The sequence below is a fragment of the Helicoverpa armigera genome, chromosome 8 (genome assembly GCF_030705265.1).
Source record: "Helicoverpa armigera isolate CAAS_96S chromosome 8, ASM3070526v1, whole genome shotgun sequence".
Classification (NCBI taxonomy): Eukaryota; Metazoa; Arthropoda; class Insecta; order Lepidoptera; family Noctuidae; genus Helicoverpa; species Helicoverpa armigera.
The window spans coordinates 10274959-10289998 of NC_087127.1; the positions used below are offsets into that span (position 1 = coordinate 10274959).

The 15040-nt window shown below is 37.1% G+C and overlaps 1 protein-coding gene across 1 annotated transcript in view; it reads left to right on the plus strand.

The window, feature by feature from the left end:
* The first annotated feature begins 578 nt into the window (after positions 1-578).
* LOC110372219 (BMP and activin membrane-bound inhibitor homolog) overlaps positions 579-15040 on the plus strand; it is a 58965-nt gene continuing 44503 nt past the window's right edge. The window contains exon 1 of the mRNA XM_021328801.3: positions 579-1052. Coding sequence (XP_021184476.2) covers positions 950-1052 — 103 coding nt within the window. The 5' untranslated portion in view covers positions 579-949. The remainder of the gene's footprint in view (positions 1053-15040) is intronic.

Below are 15040 nucleotides of genomic sequence, written 5' to 3' on the forward strand. Positions count from 1 at the left end.
GAATGCACGCCACGCGGCCGCCTAGTAGCGCCGACCGACCGCAAAAAGTGGCGCCTGCGAGTTACAATTGTATATTCAGCTTTATTTACACAATCCTGCACACAAATGTAGTTCTTAATTTTAAGAATTTTAAGGTCTAAATTCGCTTGAGGTCAAATGACAGTACTGATGTGCGCTTTCGTCTGTATGAGTCAGTTGGTGTTGGGAGCCCAATGTTGATATCGATTATCGATATTTTCTTTCATAATGAATACTGGAATTATACATATTTTTATCAGAAAGTGAAATTTATATGAATTTCACCAGATCAAATCCCGTTTCAATAATATTTCATAGCAATCAAACTATTTGACTGAAATCTTGATAATAAATATGTTAATTTCGTTTTGATAAAAACATTTTTCATAATTAAAATGCATTGCTATATTTCAATAGCGAATTACAAAATTAATATAATTACGCTATGTACAGATAATTCTTAAACCACTTTTTATTTAAAATTCCAGCTGAAAATCGAAGTCGATAATTGCTACTATTAATCACATCGCGTCCCTACTAGCCGGCAAACCGATGCGCTTGCTCGCTCATCGCGTCGTTCCTTTCATTCATTCAGTCGAGCTTTGATCGCCAATGTGAGTGGGTTGCGCTCGTGCGTTTTTGCCGTTCGTGAACGCGTGTTCAATATTTTGTCATAAAATTCACGTGCTTTAAACAATTTTTAGAACAGTGCCGTATAAAAACGTTTATAGTTATAGATTGATGTGTAAATAACAGTAACTGTGATATAAATAACGTAATATTAGTTTATTTTAGTGATATTTTTAGTTTGTAGTCCATTTTGGTGATGACTTGAGCAGTGTCTTTTGGAATGGTTTTAGCCTGTTAACGATAGTCGTTATGGTGACTGTATAGTGTTTATTAGTAACAATAAGAAGTAATTGAGTCGGCAATGGCGGTAGTCAATGTTTGCGTGTGTTTACTGTTGGTTTTGTACCAGTTGTCAGCGGCATCCAGCGAGGCTTCATCGGAATCCACGGACCTTGGATTAACAGGTAAAATTATCATAACGTACGATTTATTTGATATATTACACTACCTAAGTATTTATAATTTGAAAGGGTAGGTACCTATTATAATTGTAAACAACAAACATTTGACAGCCCTTGTTGATGGTCCCAAATACAAAACTTGAATAAAAATCGTTGTCTGTGACTGCATGGGGTGATATACTTTCAATATCCCAACACCAGAACGAAAGTCCTTATTTACCTAATCAACTTGTAATAGGTACCTTCTTAATTTAAAACGGTAGTTACTTAATAATTAGGTTTTTAAGATTTTTACGCCAACAATCTGAGGTCGGGTTCATGTCTTATCGTCCGAGGTCACTGAATATCTAACTTACATCAGTTTCATACACAAAATACTTTTTCATGAAAAAAGCCGCCAATATCATAACCTACCTATCTTTTTAATTACTCATTAACTAATGAACATACTTCGCTAATTAGGTCTGAAGAAAATAACACCTATATTTAGGTACTAATATGTTTGAAATGGTTTGACGATAATAAGTCGGCACCTACTTACTGAGAACGACTGGTTAATTAGCATTAACTTGCGTAATTATCTACTTTATTATGTAGACTTGTAGCTAACTGGTCTAGTAGATCACCTAAATTTCCTGTTTCAATCCAATTTGCATTCAATTATCCATCCTAGGTACCTATTATCCGTCTAATTCCCATCTTGAATTCAGACGCCAAATTCTAAAATCGCGTAGAGTTCTCTTTCGTTGCCATAAAGATCGCAGACGACTTTTTAATTGTCTATGTTTAGAGCCTTACCTGAGAAAGGGCGTTTTTAGAAAATGGCGCCGCACTCAAGATATTTTCGAGTGGCTTTTAAAGTCTAAACAATGGTTCACAATAAGCATTGTTTCATTCGTTCATTGGTCCCGGTAAATGGTCGTCTTGGCTAGGTAGGTAATTAACTTTTGTTTGCTTTCTTGTGCCGTCATTAGTTAAGTAGCTTTAGTAGAAAGAAAGTTTGTAGTTACACGTTGCTAGGTTTTATTTGAATGATCGCTAGAAGTTAGTAAGTAATCCTTCTTTTAATGGTTAAATCAATACTTGTGTACTAATTTAATAAATAGGAAACATTACTGGTAGAAAGCTACACCATTTCCGAGTTACATAGGCTATAGATAGGTACATCCCGAAACAGTCAGTAGTTCCCAACATGACGCGGGTGAAACGGCTAGTATTCGATAAAGTAATGAGTAACTACACCACTCAACTCAAAACCCAAAAGGTCCAATCGTCTAAAAACAAGCTCATCATCATGAAATAAGCGATATTGATAAGATATTGTTGCTAGGGCGATAATTTTGCGAGAACGGCGCCGACGCAGCGCGGCGCTCGCACTTACACCGCTTATTCTCTTCAGTAGAATTCTCGTCAAATAATTTTGCCTTTCTGAAGGTAGGCCATTTAACGCGTCGCCTTACTAGTAACTAGCTATGAGTACAGAAATCTTAGTTAAAAATTGCATCTTTCAGCAACTAATTTGCAACCCGACAATTTGCAAGTTCTACGAAAAATAAAACGCCTCTTTCAAGCCCTAGGGGACTTTATTTAGGTACATTAGATTTTAACAAATAGGTAAGTAGGTACCTATAACTAATCAGAAATTGCTTACAAAGCATGATGTATCATTCATCAATCAAAATCTAATCTCCAATATACCTAAACACTAATATTATAGTTAAAAATCACGATCATGCTTGACTTGTTAGTAAAAAACCCCAACAAATTTCTTATTAGCACATTTCTCAAAGAAGTCCACGACTATCAAACAGGATGCAATTTATTTAACTTCAGTATTGCATGATAATATAATCGTCATACTTGTGATTACGTATCATCCATCAATGTACTGGGGATTGACAGTCATGACGTCATTAAAAACGATAGCCTATCAATGATCCAGATAAGGCTCAGACTTGGCGCCGCCCGAAACGGTTGAACACACTTCATAATGTCATAATTGTGCCAAATTACCTATCTACTTAATACTTATCAAGGGTTACTTGTTGCTGTTTGTGTAAACAAGTTTAGTCATATGTTATGCAGACAAATCAATCTTTTAACTGTTGAATTAGAGATCATTATGTAGCTCCTATTAGGCATGCTTAATCAACTAATCATTCATAACAATCATATGTTATTTTCTAGTCATTTTGCTTCATTGAGTATCATAAAATAAAAATTAAATATAATGTATGATTGCTGAAGTAAGAAAAAAGTTTCAAAACTATAAAACTACAAACAAGTCATAGGTATAATTTCACATTGTCATAACTATGTAAGACAGTATTCATTGATGTCAACGGATCGCAATGATTGCGTAGAAACATGCAGCCTTTAAATATGTAGTAACATGTTATTGTAACTATGTAGTAACATCTAATTACACGCATCCATTATTAAAGAAGTCGTTCATTATTTCGAAAGCAATGAGTCTAGCGTAAAATCGACATGACATTGTTAACGTAATAAGTATGGTTAATTATGTAAAATGTTATTCGAAAAAATCTTGTAGTTGCCAAGCTTTTAATAAGCTTCAAGCTTTAACCAGAACAATATCTCACTCTTTCAACTTTCAAAAAATGCCCTGAAAAATCTTATTAATCGTTTACCTAGATACACTCTTCCTATCAGGTCACAAATTGACCAATTCTATAACTAATTAAAGCATTACACGGTTTTACCATTAAAAACTGTCCCTATCGGTGGAAAGGCAATGCAATGTTCCGTTGGTAATTAAGGGCAATAGACACAACAGAACATCGCACTACACAGCATGGGTAACAAAACATAAGGGAATACAGAAAACCCACCCTGATAACCTTACGAGACTTACTAGGCCAAGTTTCGGTAGTTTACGGTTTGATCCTGAAGCTAATGAGAAATGGAACTTCCAAAACAATAGGTTCTAATCGCTATAACTCACAATCTCCTCATCTGCCGGACCTGGCAAACTTAATCGTTATGTCCCATGAAAAGAAAACCAAAATTAATTCTTGTGAAAAGGGTCCTGATTTATGTCATCTTCTGATCGGTTCTTTTCTCTAGTCATGCATGGTCAGAAAGGATTTCATAGTCTTTGTATTGAGTACTTTCTGTAGAATTATCTATTTAGTGGCCCTCACGACTCCTCATTAGTAATTCACGGGTGGATTCCCATGACGTCATCGGCGCCCGACTCCCGGCGCGCCGCCACATGCTCCCACTTTTTGTAAAGCACGGATTTTGGAACTTGAGTGCTTTGCTCCAACTATATTACGGGCTTTGGGGCTTTTTTAAAATTTGAAGTACGGTGTTTGAAGTAGAGGTTCCAGTCATAAAATCGAAAAGGTTTTTTTTTTTTTTTTTTCAAAAAACAAATGGAACTAGTAAGGATACTTCTAGATCTTAGATAATATAGATGGTAAATAAGACAGAAAACATAACATAAAATAGACTATTATTTCAAAACAAGTCTTGTAACAGATAAAGTAAATAGCAATGCCTGGATAGGTCTACAGTCTAGACATAATTCTAATAAACCTATTCAGTTGTTCCTATGCGTGAAGAGTTCTTTGTATTATGCCCACATGTCTATTAGCACGTAGACAGTATAATGGACGGAAAATGATTACCGTTCTATTGACGGTTCCACCCTTTTAAGATTCAATAGGTCTTATATTTACAGTTAGAAGTATGGTTGGTTCTACGTCACGAGCAATTCTCAAAAATATACTTTTTTGTTTCAGGTATGTACCCTGGGGAGATGACGTCACAACCCCCGAAAATCCGTTCGCATGTCACAATATAATTAAGTAACTATTGCTCATACCAGACGAAGGGTAGTTGAGACCGTTTAACCGTTGTCTGGCGCCAAAATACTAGACACGGTGATCACTTGATAAACAGGCTCCATCCGATTTTGAACTGTATCTGGTTCGGCTAAGGTTCGTTTTGGAATGGACGCGGGTGCACAGAGGGCCTATTGAGCCCTCGGGATGTCATAAGTAAAGCTTTTTATTGGTGCCTTTATGTAACATTCGTCAATAGGGAGCGAAGACAGATGTTGTAAAATGCACCTGCACGAACAAATTGTGCGGGGTTTGCTTCATGTTTATTTGCTTTAGATATATTGCGAGTGTTTAATGTATGAGATAAACGAGTTGCTAAGGGATAAAGTGATGAGTCACCGTTCGTAGACAAGGAATGACACATGCTATACATGGAGCCTATAATACATTAGAATAGTCACACTAGATTAGATATGATATAGAAAAGTTCGAAATAGAGCGATTTGTTCAAAAACGTGAGACCTGGTATGAGTCACAAAAAATTTAAAAAATCTTAAGTGTTCTATAACTAGAGTATATGAAGCAACTATCGATACGCAATCAAAAGCCAATGACCAGTTCCTTCATTAAAACTCTTATCAAAAATCAATACAAAATAAAGGCATAAGAAATCGAAAATGCTCCACTCAGTCATGGCTCGTTCTCCTCGCTCAGTCTATGAATGAAGAAAAAACTTTAGCGTAACCAAACGAAACAATCCAAAACCAATCGAAAGACATTCTCAACGGTCGTTAATTGTGTAATCAAGCAGTCATACTTTGAATTCTTAACAAAATTGAAAATCAATATGCTGATCGGTAAGAACATGAGAACCCAAATCACCTGAGATCTATATGCCAAATGGGAAGTTGGGATCCCGCTGACCAATTTTGAGCTTGAGTTAAGGATACACTATATTATTTTTTTATACTCCTTAACCCATATAGTTCCCACAAGATACCACGGATGGAGGTGGAACCGCAGAAAACAGATAATGTTTCATGTGATGTTGAAAGGGTAGCTCCAAAATGTTGTGTTTTTTCTATGAAATGAAGCTTGCTTGCAGGTTCTTAACCCGTATAAGGGTTTTCTTTATCTGAATTTGCTTTTTCAAAACTCCACAAACCAAGACCATGCAAATCTGATTTAATCTTATCTTCGACTACAAATTAATCCCTTCGGCCTTTAGTTTCGCCTTGTCCAAGTAAATATGTGCTTAATTTATTACTGTTAAATGTACTAAGCACACAAAAGCTAATTCCATTTAGTCTTTAGTACTTGTTCAAACAATGGCGCTAGCGATTATGTTAGCTATACGAAATAGATGCGTGTGTTTGACTGTATGCGTCACACAACGTGCTAACAAAGAATTGCTTCTTGAAATTTAATGGGGCCAAGAGTCTTCCACGAAACGCATCAGAATATTTCAAGTCTTATTTTTCACGTGAAATCACCCTGAATCTATGCTCTATATTTAGTTCTGTTTAAGAAGTACTACTCCATCATCATCGTAATTATATCAGGTTCGTAATGTCTGTACCTAAATTGGCCGCCTACTGTAATTTTGGTTTAAATTCAATGTAAATTTATTTATGACTGAATACAATAGCAGTCACACAGGTGTAAGCAACTTTTGTTAGCCAATATCATGACCAGTAGCCGACAAATTATAACAGGTAAACTGATACGGGTTAAAATGAAATACAACAGGGCTAGTAGTGCATGCATAACGAACGACAGTTGCAGCTGACTTCCGCTACATGCCGGAAGTGTGGCGCCAGCGGCGCCTGCGCCGACAATCCGCGGTTTTCAGCCATTCACACTCCAACTGCGGCACAACCCGGACGTCATGCGTCGGTGCCCTCACAATTAATTAACTCCATTATAATTACCTTAAAACATGTTTGTTTTTGTTGATCTCCGCTTTCATGATCCGTAACTGGGTGCGGGGTTTTCTAAGAATTACCTAACACCCCGCATAAAAATAAATTGACATTCGAGTATAGGCGCATTGGATACATTAAGTCGACGGCTGTCAGGGCCGTGCAAATAGAGCATTAATCCAGCATGTCACGGTGTTGTTGCAATGCACTTGCTAAGCAGGCCATATGTATGCGTGTGGCGACTATGCCACTCGCCGACGAAGGTGACTGTATAACACATTTCGAAGCCTTAGCTATAAAACTATTTACTCGTAAACTCAAGTCTATTAAAAGAAAAGTAATGCATGACGCACCTTTCAGACATTCATTCGATGTTCGGCGGAGAATATTGCTTTCTCTGACGTCAAAATTCACATCGCAGCTGCAACTTTATGCTCTACTCAATTCACGTTTATAAGCAAACATTTTGGCATTATTTGCTTGGTAACATTAAACAATGTTACCTATGCACCTCCTTTGTCGAATATTGTGTATTCGGAATGGAAGATGTTTCTAGAATTTTTCTACGCTGCATAATTATTCTGTTCGCGATTTCAAGTGTTGCTTCAACACATCCAAACTGCTCTACCCGTCAAGCATCACAAGTATGATTATGTATGGCTATATGTAAATTCATATACAAATACGTTACCCATCAAAGGTCTACCACATATGGGCGTCTAAACGTTGACTGCTGTCTAGACATTTGAGGGTCTAGATTTAAAACTGACAGTAATAAATTATACAAGTAATTTCTGTGTTAGAGGAATGATTCAACGTTGAACTCGATGTGGTTTAAGATATCTAGTTAATTATCTTAAGAAAATAAGTAACACTGCCTTACTGTGCACTAGGTATTGTATCTGCCATCTCAAAAATGTAATACCGTTGTGCGTTTAGTACTCCGCAGAGCTTGATCGATGCCCCGTCAACTAGCAATGCAAAGTAGTTAGCAAGTCAGCAGGCAACTCGGCCTTCCTCGACGGGTGATTTATTGCTTCGGCGCAACTTGGTGGTCCCTCATTATTGAATATCAATTAGGTATTAAAAATAAACCTTGTATAACGGATAGGAGTGATTAGAAACCGGTATTAGGTACAAGGAATCGAGTTGTAGTTACTTATGTTAGATTGGTTTATTTAATACAGTTTTTGTTTGTATTTTTTTTCAAGTATCATTTAGCGGAATTCGGTTTGTAATAAAAACATCTGCGGTTAATTGATATAATCTGTTAGGTTTTTGAGTTGAATAAGAAAATGAACATAAACAAACATATTTATGAAGGCTATCCTGAAAAGGGCACAGTATTCCGGCAGCTGGAAAAGATTTCTGCTGATTTAATTTTCCCCGTAATATCATTCGCAACTGCGGTTGTTGTGCGAATATTTTCATCATCACATCGTGAACTCAGCATGCGCTTGGCTCGTTCGCACGGAAGTATCATATTCTTCGAAATACTCCGTTATAAATATTTATTACTCCCGTGGGTGGTCAGCCATTATTCAATAAAGTGTATAGAGGTGTGGGGAACTGGAGCAAATACCGCAAACTTTGTGTTTACACGTCGTTCCGGAGATTCATTGCTGTTTAACATTTGTGAGGATTGTTTTCAAGGCAACTTTTGGATGGGATAAACGTATTTCAAATACTAAACTATTTACCCCTTAGGAGAGCAGTTTGATAAAGAATAAAGATCAATCCTAAAAGAAAATAAATCTGACCAGAATAAAACTCAACTGGATTCCGCAAATCCTTTTCCCATAGCTTCTGTTTCTCACCAAAGGAATTGGAGGCATACAGCCCTTGTGTCCCAGTTTTCTCAAATCCGCCTTACTGCGTCTGATGCTATGACTATGTAGATAATTTAAGCTACGTTAGTTTATCTTTGAACATCAGCGTACGTGAGAACTGTTGTCTTATCGATGATGGATTCCGTTCAGATTCCGCTTAAAATTTGTAATACTTACGCGTTAAGGAAACGATTTTCTCTGAATAAAGTTATCTGCCCCACATTTCTGAGTGTCCGGGAAAATGAAGGCGAAATGAAATTTTTATCTACGTATTTGAACATCATAATAGTTGCGATAAATAATAACCACCAATGTAGATTTTTATCTTTGTATTGCACTACTTAAAGCTGTTTTCCTCTTATGGAGCCATCTTAAGCACAGCGATCACACATAACTTCGATTAACCCAAAAATGTGAGCAGATGTCTATCTTAACACCAAAACAACATTCAATCTCCAAATTCTAATATTTACGATGTTTCCATAAAATATTTTATGTATTCATTAAACCTTGAAACCTTCAACATGTGTGGGTAGCCAATCAAATTCTGGTTTGTAAAATTAACACGTTTCTGACCTGTCAAATCCACACCTACGTCAATTATGTGTAAAAATACCAATAAACTGGTAATCCTTAGTGTGTCAAATATAATGAACTAACAGTTAATTGACAATAAGGTGGATTAATTAAATTGACACGATTCTGAAATTATGATACGATTTATCGGGCATGCGTTTGCGCCGACAATTTACACAGATGTCTTGCCTTATACAGGGCTTGTAGAACATGGCGCCCAGCTTCAAATGACCCCTTTGCGAAGCTTGCAAGAAGTAATTCAGGGGTCTCATTTGGTCAGACGGCTGGTCGACATGCGCACTTATTTGGTAACTTGCAAATTGGACGAGTCATTTTGAGCAAATATTTGTCAGAATGTCTGGATCAAAAAACTTGCTGATAAAACTTTTCCTGACTGACTGGCTTTATGTTCTTGTTATTGTGAAAGTTAGATCGAGGTTGGCTGGAAGTTAGCTCAGCTCAGATACCTTCTTGAAGTTTTCTGTACTTCTTTTTATAAGATTTTTATTCAGCTTCATCATTGTTATTTGAATTAGTTTGGTAAAATAAAAATAGTGGAACATACGCAACCGGTCGCAGATATACAATAATACAATAACACTTTATTATTGAATTCCCACTATATGCCAACGTGTGTGGTAATAATTCGGCTTGAAAACTTAATATCCAGTCCAATACTTTATTCAAACAGTCGTCTGAGGCAGCGTATTAATAAAACTTGTTTGGTAATCTTATTTGTCCAATGAGACTAGTTTAAATGGTCCATTGTGCGGTAAATTTTTCCCTTTTACAATGACTAGTGCACCCACGATTGAATGTTTGTCTGTCCGTAAGCGCAGTGGTCGAGTTGTGGGCGGGACGCCTGTTGATAGCCTTTGCGTTCATTATTATTCGCGATTTGTATAATTGCCTCTATGTTTACGTTTTAATTGTTTAACAGTATTAGGATATTACTCGATACATGGTAATTTGTTCTATAGTGTGGAAATAACAAGTTAGTGCGAATGATTTCATTTCTCTTATTATGTAAAGTTTGCATTTAATAGGTACGTGTTTAAACTTACCATACACGTACTAACACTACCTAAGATTAACAATGACGCTATCTAATTTCAAAGCAAACAAGACGCGAATTTGCAAACATTAGCCAAAACAAACTTCATGTAACTACATGTCCGTATATTATGTAAATGTGCGGCAGATGCCATTTGAACAAATATACAACATTCCATATAAGTCTTGGTGGCACATACGATACAACTATGGTAGGTACTTAAAGTACCACTATGGTGTGAATAGCTAGTAGTTGGTATCTTTATGTGGCGCCAACATACGTCAATGCCGCCCAGTATGCAAATCCTACTAGTTTATCGATGTCAAAATTGCATTTAATACAATTTCATACAACTAACGGGACTTTCTCTCCAGCAAACTCAGTATTTCATGTAACCAACCTCTTGACGACTGATTTTATTAGCGCCATATTTAAAATCAAAATGTGGCATTTTAGATGCAAAGCATTATAACCTGCTGTGAAAATGGCAATGATGATATGTTTAAAATATGCATTAGGTATTATTTTTAGGAACGTGGCATGCAAATTAATGCTAATATCTATAAAAACATCAATGATATCAGATAAGCATGAAATTTTAAACATCTTAGAATTAGGTAGTCTAATAAAATATTTTTAGAACTTCAGTGTTCTGAAAACACCCGGATCAGAGTCGCACACAAAAGTGCTGTAAGAAAAAAAAACTGTCACTTTTGGTAGACGATAAAACGTTGCAACTCGCAGTATTTAAATATGTTTTTATTGTCGTTAAAACTCATTAAGAACAGTACCACGACAGCGTTGAAATGAATCCTTAGGTTAATTGGTCAAAGCGAGAATGAGATTATCGTGTCTCATCGCCTCACAAGGACGGCCAGCTGTTTTCAAAAGTCAAAAAACAAAAACCAATCGATTTTCAAACAAAGAGAAAGCGATGCAGTTTCAATTATTGTAACAACGAACGGCCTATATTCGGTAGAAAAAATAATAGGCCGAAGTAGGAGCGGGCCCTTATAAATATTTTAATGCGCCGATGCTGACTTAGCACAAACTGAACTATTGTTTCATAGTGTGTTGTACAAATAAATATTGTTGGGCTTTTCGAGTGTGTGTGTTTGGTTTTTGTGTGTTCGGGCTTGGAACGAGGACTACTTGAAGTTTTTGTTGATGGTCGAGGTTAGAAATGATTGAATCCTGGTGTAGAGGACACTATACCGTACAATCTTGTCACGCACCCCAAATATTCGGTTGATTGCAAGTCTGTTGAAATAAGATCATTCCAGTTCTACTTCTTGGAAACCCAAACCCTCGGGAAAAATGACGCAATGATAATGTTTTCAATAATCATCACTCATCTATCACGTAATCATACGGCATTTAGATAATTCAGTATATCGTTGTTATTTGTATAATCGACGGCTAGCCTCTATTATAATACTACACCTGCCTATAATCTTGGAAATGGTTGCGTGACTATAAGACTTTATGGAGCTATAAGTTATTATTAATAAATAATAACAACTGACCGGCTACATTAGTCCTGCAATAGGATTTCCTATTTGGAATACTATTACATAAATTAATAAGTCATTAAAGTTAAGAAACTGTTTGGAAACCATTCTCGAGCTCAGAAGATATCTAGAAAGTACGTGATCATTAAACATAAGTGTGTAAGTTGATATGTTGATAGCTAATTCATTTGAACTTATCAGATAAATCTAATGACAGGCTTACATTACAACCAATTGTGTAATATCTAGCCAATGTTATACTAGAAAGTGCAAAATTTATTTACCCTCGTCAACAACACAATACACAAATCATAAAGCTACTATAATTGGAAATTTAATCATGTACAATTTACCTCGTTTCATATGAGAAAACCGATTTCAAAATCCAATATAAAATAAATTAATATCTATATAAACGCAATAGTCCCGGGTCAAATGCCAGTGAGTACGCAGATTGCATCTTCAATACCCGGCAACAATATAGCCGCAAGAAGGTTTATTGCCTTCTATAATTACTTTAAGTATTACCGGTTACATTCCCTTACAAATAAAACCCCTACCTCACGAACGCAACGCGTGCAGGCCTACTATTTTATGACCACACTCAACGATCCTAAACGAAAACCAAGATGTTTCCTCCAATATTTAACAATTGTATAATCGAAGTACACTATTCGAATTAAAAATACTGATGCTCTTGAATGTGAGCCAAAAACATCAAATGATTTCAGTTCCAAAACGAGATCAAGATTCAAGCCGTGACTACAGAGCGGTGGCATCTGGAAAATCAGAATCAAAAAGAATAACGGAAATGTGGAACACCACTACATACTAAGCATAAAGGATGTTATTCACGGGACGAAAGCACTGGCAGTGAGCACTCGTGACGTGAGTCACAGCGTTATCTCACTTTTACGGCTGCTACACACTGCTGTTGTTCAGAAGTCAATGCTAAAACACAATTTGTTGTTTCGTTTTATCAATTTCACAGCGGATGCGCGGCTATCGACAGAAATATCAATTGCATGTGAATGCAGTTCATGATACACCTTACAGCTTTGTCGACACAAATATGAATATTCTCAGGAAACCAGCGTATAAGTATTCACAGAAAATGGCCATTTCTCAAATCACGATGATGCTAATGCATGATTTTATAGTGAGATTTATCACCCGTCACGGTATCGCTATGACGCCGCAATAAACAGCAATAAAATCGTCAGTCTTGTATAATTCATAATGTTATCAATTCAAGAATAATTCGGCAATAATAAAACGCTTGTTTCCAGACGCGAGATTGTGCGCACTTAACTGTACCGATAAACTTACTGGCCCATGTCAAACCCCTAATGGGATTCAGGGATAAAGAATCACTGGACACAGAAACTCAATTAAGAAAAGGTGCTGTTATCAGAAACGGCAAAGGTGGGCGCGAGCAAAAAGGGCAAACAGGACTCTCAGACGCTCTTGTCTTAGCGTCTTATCGTATTCAGTCATTTGTCGGCGACATTCCGGGAATGGCGGCGACGGATGGCCTAATTGACTTAGTCGCCCACACTGTATCATACCGCCATTAACTCTGACGCCTCTATGAGCCCCTTTTGTTCTCGACCAGTCCCAACAGGTACACTTTACCTGCGCATATTTGCCAAATAAGGGTGGCAATTTTTTCAAATCAATTTCTAAACATACAATCTACCTGGGGCTTTTTGCCTTTCTCGAGTGGCCTTACGTCCATTTGAAATATTGTTTCTGGATCTCCTTCGTGTGGTCGGGAAGTTAATTACGGTGTACTCGCCATTAGCGTGTCGGTGTAAGTGATTAATAGCCCACCGAGTCTCGAAAGCTTAGTACTAGATCTAGTAAATTATCTCCATTTACTGTTGCCGCCAATTTCTATGCTTTACTCGACTTGTTAATTGCTTACCTGCCTACACGAGCACACCGTTGTCGCTGCAAATAATGTTGCGTATATCTTTAGAGCCGCTATAATAAGACTTATAACTGCTGTTTCACCGCATTAATGTCTTAAAGTTTCTACAACATTTCGTCCACATTGTTTCGTTATTCGTTCCCTTTGTTGGTTCTTTGTGCTATGTTTGTCGCTGACTCATCGTGTACCTGTCAGCGGCGCTCCTCACGCCACTCCATCATACAGTGTCACTTGACATTCCTTGGACACTCATTACCCTTAATGGAACTTCAAGAGCTCGGCCACACTATCTTCAATCAAGTTAAGAGCAACCAATAGGAACGGTTCTCATAAAATTCTAAATTAACGTTCCCTACTTTTTGGTCTCTAATTGCAGTGAACTATTTATACGAACTTCTTAAGCTTTGGTTTCCTAGGAAAGCGGTGCCGTCATATAGCGACCGTAATACAGCGGTGAAAGACATCACCAGAACATTGTCTATGTAAACAAAATGGGGCGGTTTCCTAGAGAGCGGTAACTGACGCCGTAACTTCAAAAAGCGGTGCCGCCATTTGCATGACGGCCGTCTTGACGGTGTCAGATAGTTTGGTGAACGTTTTATTGAAAGCGGTGAAGCTTTTTTAATACGTATTTGTGTTTTTTTTTTCGGAAAAACGTCAAAAATTTGTTACAACTCTTGGAGCAGCGAGGACGACGAAATTTTAATAGATTTCGTTCGAAACCACGAACTCAATATTTAACATAAAAAGTAAAGATTATAGAAAAGTCAACTAAAACAGAATTGGTGTTGTGAAATTTGAGAAATATTAAATAAAACAGGTTAGTAAGTATGATACAACTAACAAAAAGTTCATGACGGTGTGTTAAAACGGCCGTGGAACTTTCCACATGTAATCACCGTAAAGACGACCGTCTATTTGCGTCCGTTATAAGACGGCCGCTATATGACGGCACCGCTTTCCTAGGAAACCCAAGCTTAAGTCATATCTTTTGTATTCGCTATCGGCTTTTATTATTCGATAATAATTGTCTGTTTTCATCCTGGCTAAAGGGAGCAATTAAAAAGGATCTGTTTGAACTCTCGTTCTATATCATCCATTTCATCCTCACTCGAAATTTACGCCCTCCACTTCAATTATCTAGAAGTGGTTCTCGATTGCAATGTCGCTTGGCTTTTACCGTCTAAAATTACCATCAGGAGCACTCACAGGTTTCCGTTACCTAATGTAGACTTCCGCCGACCTGTAAATCGAACCAGACGGTTATAAATCTCGGCGGGGTTGGGACCGCTCCGATACGGCTAAAAGCTTCGTCGAACCAGTAAAAATAGGGACCGACTTAAGTCGAGGTTCGTGT